The sequence below is a fragment of the Salvelinus fontinalis genome, chromosome 8 (assembly GCF_029448725.1).
Source record: "Salvelinus fontinalis isolate EN_2023a chromosome 8, ASM2944872v1, whole genome shotgun sequence".
In the NCBI taxonomy this organism is placed as follows: domain Eukaryota; kingdom Metazoa; phylum Chordata; class Actinopteri; order Salmoniformes; family Salmonidae; genus Salvelinus; species Salvelinus fontinalis.
In genome coordinates, this window is record NC_074672.1 from 8,790,934 (window position 1) to 8,805,104 (window position 14,171).

General features: G+C 39.9%; 1 protein-coding gene across 1 annotated transcript in view; it reads left to right on the forward strand.

The window, feature by feature from the left end:
* LOC129860471 (kazrin-like) overlaps positions 1 to 14,171 on the forward strand; it is a 167,288-nt gene that overhangs the window by 106,933 nt on the left and 46,184 nt on the right. Inside the window, exons 4-5 of the mRNA XM_055930874.1 lie at positions 8,482 to 8,618; positions 8,936 to 9,106. Of these exons, the coding sequence (XP_055786849.1) occupies positions 8,482 to 8,618; positions 8,936 to 9,106 (308 nt within the window). The remainder of the gene's footprint in view (positions 1 to 8,481; positions 8,619 to 8,935; positions 9,107 to 14,171) is intronic.

The following is a 14,171-nucleotide window of genomic DNA, read 5'->3' on the forward strand; positions in this document are numbered from 1 at the left end:
GATGACACTCCTGTAACATCATATTACACAATCCATATACAGTTTGTTCGAAAATGTGCATATTTAGCCACCAAAATCATGGTTAGACAATGACAAAAGTAGCTCAGCTGGTCAGACAATGTCGTGCACCATATTAGACAGTGATCTAGTCTTATACATAAATACTCATAAACTTGACTAAAAAATACAGGGTGGACAGCGATTGATAGACAATTTAATTCTTAATACAATCGCGGAATTACATTTTTTAAATTATCCTTACTTTTCAATACAGTTTGCGCCAAGCGAAGCTACGTCAAACAAGATGGCGTCCTAAGCCATTAACATTTTTCGACAGAAACACGATTTATCATAATAAATTGTTCCTACTTTGAGCTGTTCTTCCATCAGAATCTTGGTCAAAGAATCCTTTCTTGGGTCTAATCGTCTTTTGGTCGAAAGCTGTCCTCTTGCCATGTAGAAATGCACATTGCGTTCGGCATGAACTGGAACAGTGCCCAGAGATTCACAGTGTCTCAGAAATAAATGTCCCAAAATCGCACTAAACGGGTATAAATTGCTATAAAACGGTTTAAAATAACTACCTTATGATGTTTTTAACTCCTATAACGAGTAGAAACATGACCGGAGAAATATTACTCCCTACACTAATGCTTGGAACAAGTGCGGGTCGATGTCCTCCGCGCGCCTGACGCAGCTGGAAAAGAGTTCCTACCTACAGGTTTTTTTGATTTATAGTGGCTGTGATTGGGCAATCGACACCATTCAAATCGTCATCACGTAAAGGCATCAAGGGGAAGACGTAAGCAGTGTCTGTATGCTCATAGCTATAACAGTGGCCTTCAAACTGACTCCAGATCAGGGGCCAAAATGTGTGAAATCTGACTCCATGTCAGGGAAATTGCTGTAGAATGAGATCTGTTCCACTCAGAGACAAAATTCCAACGCCTATAGAAACTTTAGACTGTTTTCTATCCAATAATAGTAATAATATGCATATTGTACGATCAAGAATTTAGTAGGAAGCCGTTTAAAAAATTACACGATTTACATAAATAGTGACAACAGCACCCCCTAGCCTCAACAGGTTATACAGTGGGGCAAAAAAGTATTTAGGCAGCCACCAATTGTGCAAGTTCTCCCACTTAAAAAGATGAGAGAGGCCTGTAATTTTCATCATAGGTACACTTCAACTTGCAAAAAAAAAATGCAAATAAATTCATTAAAAATCCTACAATGTGATTTTCAGGATTTTTTTTCTCATTTTGTCTGTCATAGTTTAAGTATACAGATGCACAATCGAGAGCATCCTGTCGGGCTGTATCACAGCCTTGTATGGCAACTGCACCGCCCTCAACTGCAGGGCTCTCCAGAGGGTTGTGTGGTCTGCAGAACGCATCACCGGGGGCAAACTACCTGCCCTCCATGACACCTACAGCACCAATTTCACAGGAAGGCCAAAATATCATCAAGGACAACAACCAACCAAGCCACTGCATGTTTACACCACTTTCACCCAGAAGGCGACGTCAGTGCAGGTGCATCAAAGCTGGAAACGAGATATTGAAAAACAGCTTCTATCTTAAAAGGCCATCAGACTGCTTAACAGCAATCACTAACTCAGAGAGGCTGCTGCCTACATTGAGACTCAATCACTGGACAATTTAATAAATGGATCATTAGACACTTTAAGCAAACCCACTTTAATAATATTTACATATCTTACATTAGTCATATCACATGTATTTTATACCATCTACTGCACCTTGCCTATGCTGCTCAGCCGTATACTTATATGTACATATTCTCATTCACCCCTTTAGATGTGTGTGTATTAAATAGTTGTTGGGGAATTGTTAGATTACTAGTTAGATACTTATTTATTTAACCTTTATTTAACTTGGCAAGTCAGTTAAGAACAAATTCTTCTTTACAATGACAGCCTAGTAACAGTGGGTTAACTGCCTTGTTCAGGGGCAGAACAACATATGTTTACCTTGTCAGCTCGGGGATTCGATCTAGTAACCTTTCGGTTACTGGCCCAACACTCTAACCACTAGGCTACCTGCCACCCCGACAATACTACTGCATTGTCGGAACTAAAGCACAAGCATTTCACTACACTCGCATTAGCATCTGCTAACCATGTGTATATGACCAATTTGTTTTGATTTGATTTGATATTGTACACATTCCACCTTAGGACAAGAAAAAAAACAAGCTGGCACTTACAGTTGAAGTCGGAAGTTTACATATACTTAGGTTGGAGTAATTAAAACTCGTTTTTCAACCACTCCACAAATTTCTTGTTAACCTTTATTGGGTAGGGGGCAGTATTTTCACGTCCGGATGAAAAGCGTACCCAAAGTAAGCCGCCTGTTACTCAGGCCCAGAAGCTAGGATATGCATATAGTTGGTAGATGTGGATAGAAAACTCTATAACGTTTCTAAAACTGTTAGAATTATGTCTGTGAGTATAACAGAATTGATATGGCAGGCGAAACCCCGAGGACAAACCACCCCCCCTCCCCACCCCCACCCCAAAAAATCATCACCTCTGTTTTCAATGGCTGTCACTTTTATTATAAGGCGAAATCCTCCCAGATTGCAGTTCCTAGAGCTTTTTCTAGATGTCAACAGTCTTTAGAATGAGATTCATGCTGGTTTTTGGAAAAATTTGCCAGAAATTTTAGTTTTTCTAGGTGGCTCCTATTTTATCTGTAGTGTTTCCAAGAGTGTGGAAGAGAGCGCATTCTTTGGTATTTTTCACCGGTAAAGACAATAACAATTCTCCGTCTTAAGTTTGATTGTTTATTTACGTATTAGGGTACGTAAGGTTTGATTATAAACGTTGTTTGACTTGTTTGGAAAAGTTTATTAGTAACGTTTGGGATTAATTTTGAATGCATTTTGATGGAGGGACTGGGTGGATTATTGACTGAAGTGCGAGAGCTAAACTGAGTTTTTATGGATATATAGAAGGACATTATCGAACAAAAGGACCATTTGTGATGTATCTGGGACCTTTTCTAGTACCAACAGAAGAAGATCATCAAAGGTAAGGCATTTATTATATCACTATTTCTGACTTTCGTGTCGCACCTGCCTGGTTGAGAATTGTTTTTCATGGTTTTGTATGCGGGGCGCTGTCCTCAGATAATCGCATGGTGTGCTTTCGCCGTACAGCCTTTCCGAAAACTGACACAGCGGCTGGATTTACAAGAAGTTAAGCTTTATTTTGATGTATTACACTTGTGATTTTATGAAAGTTAAATATTTATAATTCTGTAGTTTGAATTTCACACTCTGCAATTATACCGGATGTTGGCCACGCTACCATCCCACCTGCCCATAAGAAGATAACAAACTATAGTTTTGGCAAATTGGTTAGGACATCTACTTTGTGCATGACACAAGTCATTTTTCCAACAATTGTTTACAGGCAGAATATTTCACTTATAATTCACTGTATCACAATTCCAGTGGGTCAGAGGTTTACACACACTAAGTTGACTGTGCCTTTAAACAGCTTGGAAAATTCCAGAAAATTATGTCATGGCTTTAGAAGCTTCTGATAGGCTAATTGACATAATTTGAGTCAATTGGAGGTGTACCTGTGGATGTATTTCAAGGCCTACCTTCATACTCAGTGCCTCTTTGCTTGACATCATGGGAAAATCAAAAGAAATCAGTCAAGACCTCAGAATTTTTTTTGTAGACCTCCACAAGTCTGGTTCATCCTTAGGAGCAATTTCCAAATGCCCTAAGGTACCACGTTCATCTGTACAGACAATAGTACGCAAGTATAAACACCATGGGACCACACAGCCTTTATACAGCTCAGGAAGGAGACGGGTTCTGTCTCCTAGAGATGAACGTACTTTGGTGCGAAAAGTGCAAATCAATCCCAGAACAACAGCAAAGGACCTTGTGAAGATGCTGGAGGAAACGGGTACAAATGTATCTATATCCACAGTAAAACGAGTCCTATATCTTCATAACCTGAAAGGCCGCTCAGCAAGGAAGCCACTGCTCCAAAACCGCCATAAAAAAGCTAGACTACGGTTTGCAACTGCAAACCGATTGCAACTGATTGTACTTTTTGGGGAAATGTCCTCTGGTCTGATGAAACAAAAATAGAACTGTTTGGCCATAATGACCAGTGTTATGTTTGGATTTAAAAGAGGGAGGCTTGCAAGCCGAAGAAAACCATCTCAACCATGAAGCACGGGGGTGGCAGCAGCATGTTGTGGGGGTGCTTTGCTGCAGGAGGGACTGGTGCACTTCACAAAATAGATGGCATTATGAGGTAGGAAAAAATATCTGGATATATTGAAGCAACATCTCAAGACATCAGTCAGGAAGTTAAAGCTTGGTCACAAATTGGTCTTCCAAATGGTAAATGACCCAAAGCATACTTCCAAAGTTTTGGCAAAATTGCTTAACCTCTCTTGGGCACGTGAGACGGTAACGTCCCACCTCTTCAACAGCCAGTGAAACTGCTGGGCGCCAAATTCAAATACCGATTTACTCATTATAAAAATTCACAAAACAAAACATATTTTACATAGGTTTAAAGATTTACTTCTTGTGATTCCAAACACGGCGTCAGATTTAAAAAATGCTTTACGGCAAAAGCATACATTACGATAATGAGAACATAGCCCACAAGACAAATCATTACAAACAGTAGCCAGCCAGATAGAACAGTTACACAATTTAGAAATAGAGATAAAATTAATCCCTTACCTTTTGATATTCATATGGTTGCACTCGGCAGACATTCATTTACTCAATAAATGTTCCTTTTGTTCGATAAAGTCTATATCCAAAAACCTCCGTTTTGTTCTCGCGTTTTCTTCAGTAATCCACAGGCTCAAACGCAGTCAAATCAGGAAGACAAAAAAATCCAAATTGTATCCATAAAGTTCATAGAAACATGTCAAACGATGTTTATATTCAAACCTCAGGTTGTTTTTAGCCTAAATAACCAATACTATTTCAACCGGACAATAACGTCGTCAATATAGAATGTTAACAAGAAACGCACTCTCTCAGTTGTGCGCAAGAAAAAGCTCCGTGAAACTTTAGGGTCCACTCATTCAGACTGCTCTTACTTCCTCATTTTTCAGAATACAAGACTGAAACACTTTCTAAAGACTGTTGACATCTAGTGGAAGGCATAGAAACTGCAAGTTGAGTCCTAAGTCAAGGGATACTGTAATGGCATTGAATAGAAAACTACAAACCAAAGAAAAAATTACTTCCTGAATGGATTCTTCTCAGGTTTTTGCCTGCCAAATCAGTTCTGTTAAACTCAGACACTATTTTAACAGTTTTGGAAACTTTAGATTGTTTTCTATCCAAATCTACCAGTTATATGCATATCATATCTTCTGGGCCCGAGAAACAGGCCGTTTAATTTGGGCATGCATTTCATCCAAAATTCCGAATGCTGCCCCCTACCCTAGAGAAGTTAAGGACAACAAAGTCAAGAATTTGGAGAGGTCCATCACAAAGCCCTGACCTCAATTTTATATAAAATGTGTCGTCAGAACTAAAAAAGAAATAAAAGCTGAAATAAATCATTCTCTCTAATATTATTCTGATATTTCACATTCTTAAAATAAAGTGGTGATCCTAGCTGACCTAAGATAGGGAATTTTTACTAGGATTAAATATCAGAAATTGTGAAAATTAAAGAGTTTAAAGGTGTTTGGCTAAGGTATATGTAAACTTCTGACTTCAACTGTAACGATCTGTATGAGGCTATAAACATGCAGACTTGAAACCGGAGGCTGATTTCCCCGTTTTCCGGCAAACTTTATTCCACGTCATTAAGACACGTGATGCCCAACTAAAATCAACAAGTCTCCTTTGCTACTAGGGGCAATAGAGTCCTAGACCACTGTTAATATACCCGCAAGCATATAAAGTTCTCCCTGGGCGGCAGGTAACCTGGTGGGTAGGAGCATTGGGCCAGTAACCGAAAGGTTGCTGGATCGAATCTCAGAGCTGACAAGTTAAAAATCTTTCGTTCTGCCCCTGAGCAAGGCAGTTAACCCAATGTTCCCCGGGTGCCGATGACGTGGATGTCAATTAAGGCAGCCCCCCGCACCTCTCTGATTCAGAGGTGTTGGGTTAATTGCGGAAGACACATTTCAGTTGAATGCATTCAGTTGTACAACTGACTAGGTATCCATCTTTCCCATTCGGCAAATCACATAATGACTCTGTACTCCTGCTTCCTGGTCACACGCAGAAGCTCAAACAAGAAGCAGAAGTGACTCGCTCAGTTGAGAAATGGTCATCAGAACCAGAGATTATGCTACAGGATTGCTTTGCTAGCGCTGATTGGAATATGTTCAGAGACTTTGCCGATAACATTATCGAGCTAACCACTTCCGTCACCGGCTTCATTAGGTTATCAAGGTGGTGCCCATAGACATGGCCACTCGGTTTCTAGCTTCTTAGCATCTTTGCAGTTTGATGATTTTTTTGTTATTTCTTGCGTTATTACATACAGCCGGAAATACATTTTGGATATCAGAGTGGCGGAAACTCACCAGCATATCGACCAGAAATACGACAGCAGGTGCCCACTCACTTTTGGTCATGTAGTGTATCTGGCAGCTCTCACAAAATGAATACATGCTAATCCAGTTATAATTTTCAAAGATAAAGATACAAAAGTGGTAATTAGAAACAACAATGAGAATTAATGGCCATTTTAAAAGTTTCTATGAAATTGTACACTAGCGTTCAAAAGTTCAGGGTGACATAGAAAGGTTCTTGTTTTTGAAAGCAAAGCACATTTTTTGTGCATTAAAACAACATCAAATTGATCAGAAATACAGTATAGACATTGTTAATATTGTAAATGACTGTCACGTTCCTGACCTGTTTTCTGTTATTTTTGTATGTGTTTAGTTGGTCAAGGCGTGAGTTGGGGTGGGCATTCTATGTTTTGTGTTTCTATGTTTAGGTCATTGGTAATTAGCCTTATATGGTTCTCAATCAGGGACAGGTGTTTGACGTTTCCTCTGATTGAGAACCATATATAGGTAGGCTGTTCACTCTGTTTGTTTGTGGGTGGTTGTCTTCCGTGTCTGTGTCTGTGCACCACACGGGACTGTTTCGTTCGTTTGTGTCGTCTGTACCTGTTCATGCGTTCTTCGTGTATATGTAAGTTTGTTTGTTCAGGTCTGTTGACTTTGTTTATTATTTTGTAAATTCTCAAGTGTGTTTAGTTTTCGTCTTGTTTAATAAATATCATGTCGTATAACAACGCTGCGCTTTGGTCCAATCCCTACTCCTCCTCTTCGGACGAAGAGGAGGAGGACAACCGTTACAATGACGATTGTAGCTGTAAACGGCAGATTTTTAATGGAATATCTACATAGGCGTACAGAGGCCCATTATCAGCAACGATCACTCCTGTGTTCCAATGGCACGTTGTGTTAGCTAATCAAATGGTATGTTGCGGCAGCTTCATTAAATAGTACCTGCAAAACACCGTCCTTAACGTCAACAGTGAAGAGGCGAAGGTGGCCTTCTAGGCAGAGTTTGATGAATTCATCAATTGATGAATGTAAAGCAGGCCTACAGCAGAGAAAATGCATGTTGGGGAATGTTGAGGAGAGAAAGTGCATTGGTGTGATCACTTTTGGCCAAATATGATAACATTGTTGCACTGATGCATTGCAAATAGTTGCACAGGACAGACAGAGAGATGAGCGCAGTGAAAAAGAAGACCCAAAGGAATTGTCAACCATTAGAAAAATGGAAATCACTTGCAAACCACTTGAGCAATGAGGCAATGACATGCTGTAATAGATGTGCAGGTTTAACAGTGTTTGTTTTTGAATCTCTACTTTTAAATACGAGTTACTATATTATTTTCATTAAGACTACATTTAGCCTACATTGAAGTGTTATTTGCAGTTGTCACCATGATAATGAACACACCCTGAAAGCATTGAATGGTCTGAACCAGTATCTGTACATTAGAGACTTCATGAATGGTCTTGTATTACCACCTTATTAATAGGCAGCAAGCAATATGCATTGATCAGTTGATTGACAGGTGTAGGGCTGCAGAACGATAAACTGTCAGTGTTCTCTAGTGTGGATGCTCACCAACGTTTTAGTTTTTGGCTTGTTGGATGGCCTTTAACTTTGACACAACACAACTAACGTTATTATCACAACACAACTAGCCCACTAGTAGGTCTAACTAACGTTAGCGAACTTCAATGAAATAAATATTACATTACATTTATACACTTGTCTACTTTACTTTTTTTATACTCTATAAATTGACTCCTTCAAATAATTTTGTTTGCCACAGGCGCGCCGCAGTAGGGAAGTAAAGCAGAAGTTGAATCCATCACTTCCATTCTTTGGCTGTGCCCATAGCAATGTTTGAAAATGAGGTGGATAGAAGCTATGCTAACCGGGTCTCTCTTATTATCTCCATAGCGATGAAGGCGGACCGGAAGCATTTGAAGGCGGAGAAAGCAGATCTCGTCAACCAGATGCAGCAGCTCTATGCCACGCTAGAGAGCCGAGAGGAGCAGTTAAGGGACTTCATCCGCAACTACGAACAGCACAGAAAAGTATGACACGTCTCACACACACAGACATACAATGCTGGGCATGCAGCAAAAGGCTTGAGTAGTTAGCTGTAATTAATATAGAAAGTACACATCAATCGCACGCTTCACAGAAGTTGTGTAATGATTGTCATGAACATGGGATAAGTGATTGAATAGATGAATGAATGTGTGCTGATTCCTTACTCGATCTAACACTAGTACTCTGGTCTTTTGCTCTATCCCTTTCTCTTATCTGTCTCTCGCCTCTCTCTCCCCCTCCCTCTCTCTGCCCCTCTCTTACTTTCTTCTCTCCCTCTCTTCCCTTGTCTCTCTGTCAGGAGAGTGAGGATGCAGTGAAGGCGCTGGCTAAGGAGAAGGACCTGTTGGAAAGGGAGAAGTGGGACCTGCGGCGGCAGACCAAGGAATCCACAGAGCATGCCGGCGCCCTGCGCTCCCAACTGGACCTGAAGGAGAACAGGATCAAGGAGCTGGAAGCAGAGTTGGCCATGGTGAGACACACACACCTACAGTGGTGCTTCCTTTAAAAGTGACGAGCTTATGCCGTGACCATTAGTGGTAGACGGTGGCATTCAGTAGTCTAAACTGTGGCACAAATTGACTATCTAATCGTAAATTAATGGAGGCGTTTTCAGTCTGAGTCTTCTCTGGCACTAGAGTCCTGCATCAGGCAACAACAACAAAAAACTGTTGGTGGTCTTGGAGTTAAGAGAGAACTTGGGTAAATACAAAGGGGGAATTTCACTTGACATGTGAATTGACGATTTTCGAAAAATAGGCACGGTGGGCTTTTGGTTTCTCTCCCTCTAAAAACAGAAATAAATCATTCTAAATAAGAAACTGCCTTTATTTACAAATTAGTAAGAATGTCTTACCCCATGTTCAAGAATGGCCTTTTTCCCTTTATTCAGATTACAACCACTCACTTTCGGTTATTTCAAAATTAAATCATCTCCAACATATCGTTATTTTTTTAAACAGGCCATAGAAAGTTGGTTGCAATTTCAGTTTAATCCACCAGAAAAGATACAACAAATATTGTACTTAAACTCAAATATACTATTTGATGAAAAAAACTTTATCAATTGGAGCCTTTATCAAAATAAGGAACTTGTTTGTCGGCCCTGCATTAAAGACCAACATTGATTAAAGACAATTGTGATACATAAAAAAATATATACCAGTTTCATTTAAGGACCAAAAAATTGAAAGCCATATAGATTACAAAATAGTTTGGAAGAGATTTTCGATTTACCTATTCCATGGCACATGGTTTATGAATTGACATGTAATTTTCGGTTTATTATAACCTACTGCAGGCCTAAAACCTATGGGTTTAATTAACCTTCTGAATTAATGATTATATTGAAGATAGAAGTCTTTTCTTAATGAGTTCCGAGAGCCGATCTGTTATCCAACGATGATTATTATTATTATTAACCCTGCATTATAATTATATAAAAGCCCCTTAGATATAAATGTTGGAGATATTTTGTTTTTCACAAGCAGCGCAGGCTGTGAATTCTGCAAACAACATTTCCAGGATGGGCTATTAGCAGGACAATAGACTCTTCAACCTTTACAAAAAGATAGTCTCATAGCTCGGCTACTGTAGGTGTGGAAAACAAATCCCCCCAACTTGCAATGTATTAAGAACTCTAAAGTTTTACATTTCTAACTCCAAACCTCATGCAACTTGCAAAATGTCGGATCAAGCATATACTGTACAGTATTTAAGCTTTCGTTAAAAAAAGAATGATAAAAATACTCTTTCAAAATGCAGATGTTTATTTCAACTATCAGCAGGACAATAGGGAGTCAATATCACTGAATGACAGAGCATGGGGACTGGTCTTGATAAATCAATCAGATTTTTATTTGGAAATGTTAGGATATTTTGCTCTTCACTTAGTAGCTTAGGCCTACTCTCGACAGGTCCCGTTGTACAGCGCCATATTTTCCTAACTGAAACCAGTACTAAATTCGCTTTAGCCGTGATTGTAAAATGTATCAGCTGATGCATTGGTCCAGAGCCAGGTGGTATTGGTGGAGAGTCAGGCGGAGAATGACGCGTTGAAGAGGGTGAGGCACAAGATGGAGTCGCATGCCAGGCACACCTGTGAGCTCTGGAACTCAACCTCCTGTTTGTCGACTCTGCAAACAACGTTTTCTTGATGGGCTATAAGCCATCCATCCATGATGTACTATCAGCAGGACAATAGACTCTTGCCGAGTTTAGGGACTTTAAATGTACAGTATCAATGGATGTTTGCAAGACATGTCACTTCTCCTATATATTTTCCATAGCCCACCAAATGCACTGTTTTCTAACCACATCTGGATGGATCCATAACAAATTACTATGGGAATAAATATCACTGAATGACAGAGCATGGGGACTGGTCTTTATAAATAAATCAGATTTTTATGTGGAAATGTAAGGATTATTTTGCTCTTCACTCGCAGTCACTTAGTAGCCTAGGCATATACTCCCGACCGGTCACGTTGTACAACGCCATATTTCCCTAACTGAAACCCTTAATTAAATCGCTTTAGCCGTGATTGTAAAATGAATCAAAGCTCCCTTTGTTATTCAGTTGTATAACTAAAATGCTTGACTGTATTTAAAGACATGAATAACTTGTATGCTGTGTGATGACATGCACAAATTAATGAGTGATTGATTGATGTACTGTATATTTAAGTAGGCCTTTAGTCCAATAAGTAAATTACGCTAAAACAGCTACAGTAACAAATGCATTTTCATTTTCTTGGAAGAGAAACTCATTGTATAGTGCCATATTTTCCAAACGGAAACCCTTAGGCCTTCAGTACATCAGCTACAGTAAGAAATGCATTTCTGTTAGAAAAACCATAATAATCATCAAATTAATTAAGCTACATTTCTAAAAATCTATCCAATATAGTCTGTTCTATTCAAGGCTCCGTTTGACTCTGTGGCCTACAGCTCCATATCGTTTCAATAACTTAGCTTCTCAAAGATGCCCTCTGGAGGGCAAACTAGTACTAACTACCATTAATGGCAACAATGGCTGACACTTAATAACGTCCATAGAATTTTGTGGCAGCCCGCAAACACTGTTGCAGTACGACACAACTTTTAAAGGAAGAACCACTGTACATACATACACATGCACACACGAAACACACACACAAAAGCACACAGATACAGAAGTGCACACACACACACTTGTTCGAGCCTGGTCAGCAATCCAGGGTAAGTGGAAACCCAGAGGTTTGTTGCATCTGTGTTGCTGGATCATTACACTTCTTCTACACAACGTGAAGAGCAGACACTTTCAATGTGTGTGTGTGCCCTCCCTGTCTCCCCCCTCAGATAAGTAACTGTGTGACACAGAAAATGGAATACCGGGTGTTTGATCGCCCCGTCGACAGGCAGCCCTCCCCTAGGGTCATGGCGGTAAGAACGGTCCCCCTGCTCGCCCCTCTTTGTGACACCCTCTCTCTCTCTCTCTCTCGAAGCGTGCCCCCATCCCCCTGATCTTCTCTCCTGTGTGAAATTCTTTCAGGGAGTCTTGTTTGCACCGGACCTGGGTTCAAATAGTATTGGAAATCCTCCAAATGCCATCGCTGCGCTTGATTGAGCTTGCCTGGCGCAACGGAAACCAATCTACCAACCCGTACATCTGGCACTCCAGGCAGGCTCGAGCAATTGAATACTATTTGAACCCAGGTCTGGTATTCACGTGTATAACTAAGCTCCTGGTTGATGCCAATGGCTGTATAATCTCCTAAAGGCATGACCCCTAAATCAATTTGTGGATGAGTTGAACGTGCTCAATCTGATTGACCCCTTTCTTGGTTTCATGTAACTTCTGACTGGAAGGATCATCTGGTGTGATTGTTAGGAAACTGCATTGATTAATTCACTAACAGAGTTCTCCATGTTTGACCAGGTAGATGGTTAGCACTCTGTCCTGCATGTCTAAGGATTGTGAACGGGTGAATTAAGGTGGCGTTGTTGGTAATCATGGTGACGAGGATGATGATGGTGTGACGATGATCGTGATGATATGGGTGATGATTACGGTGGTGTTAGTGAAGATGATGGTGATAATTGTGGCAAAAATCATGATAATGTTCTTCGTAGCTTGCTGCATGGCATGACAGTATTGTGAAGACATCTTTCCTATTTCACTGTACAGTACACCAATGTGAACCTTTACCCATCGTGCACCACTTGAACACACTTTTCTAATAAGCGGATAAGAGCACAAACACCTGAAAATATACACACACACTTCCTAACTCTCACACTCCCTCCCATTGTTCTGACAGAAGATGATGTGCGACACTGTGGCAGAGACCCGTGGAGCAGATGCAGACATTAAACTAATAAACTTACAGTATCAGTCAAAAGTTTTAGAATACCTACTCAAAGGTTTTTCTTATTTTTACTATTATTCTACACTGTAGAATAATAGTGAAAAAATCTAAATATATTTTATATTTGAGGTTCTTCAATGTAGCCACCCTTTGCCTTGATGACAGCTTTGCACACTCTTAGAGTTCTCCCTTGAGTATCTCCCTTGATCCTAGGTCCTGGCAGAGTTGAGCAGACTCAGGACAACTGAGCTTAATAGATAATCCTTTCTACTGCAGTTTTTTAAAAGATATAACGTTAGCCATGGAGAACTGCAAATATGTTACTACTGCTCTCAATAACATTGCTGTCCTGAGGCGTTATCGACAAAGGTCAGTGGGAAAAAGTTGTGATGGACTACTTTCTGTAGGACGATCGTGCCATGCTGACTTTCTCTGACTTTGAAAATGAATCAGATGATGAGGAAATCCCTAATGTAGGTAAAAACATTTTAATTGAAGACATTTTAGAGTCTTCTGATGACACGGAAGAAGTTGACCAAGTTTTGAAATCTGTGGAACACAACGGGCCAAACAAGCTATATATAAGCTATATATAAGGTGAATGCACCAATTTGTAAGTCGCTCTGGATAAGAGCGTCTGCTAAATGACTTAAATGTAAATGTAAATGTAAGCTGTGCAAACTAAACGGAAATGACACAGGACGTCTTATTTAATAAAAGGGGTTGCAGTCTGCCATGAAGCTTTCATCCATGTATACGGGTAAGAATCTAGCTACAGTTTGAGATATTCTACATTTCTCATTTTGTCAGGAAGTTGTTTTCATTGCAAATTATAGTTTACTTTTAGCTAGCTAGCTGGAGTTCATTGGCTGGCTTGCTAGCTAACATTGATCCTATTTGGTTAGCTTTAGCTAGCTATGACAATCGGTTTGTATTGCTAGAAATGTGACTTTATGGATTGGGATTATAGTAAATTTTTTAGATAGCTAGCTAACGTTAACGTGACATGTCTAAACAAAATAAAACAAGTTAAAGCTTGCTGTTAGCTAGCTAACGTTAGCTAAGGTTAGATGGCTGGCTTTCTAGCTAACATTAACTTACGTGTATGAAGTGTGTGTAGTGCAGTGATGTTTTCTCAGAATGCCATTTCGCATTGCTAGTTATAGCCTAATGTTATTGAACCCATTT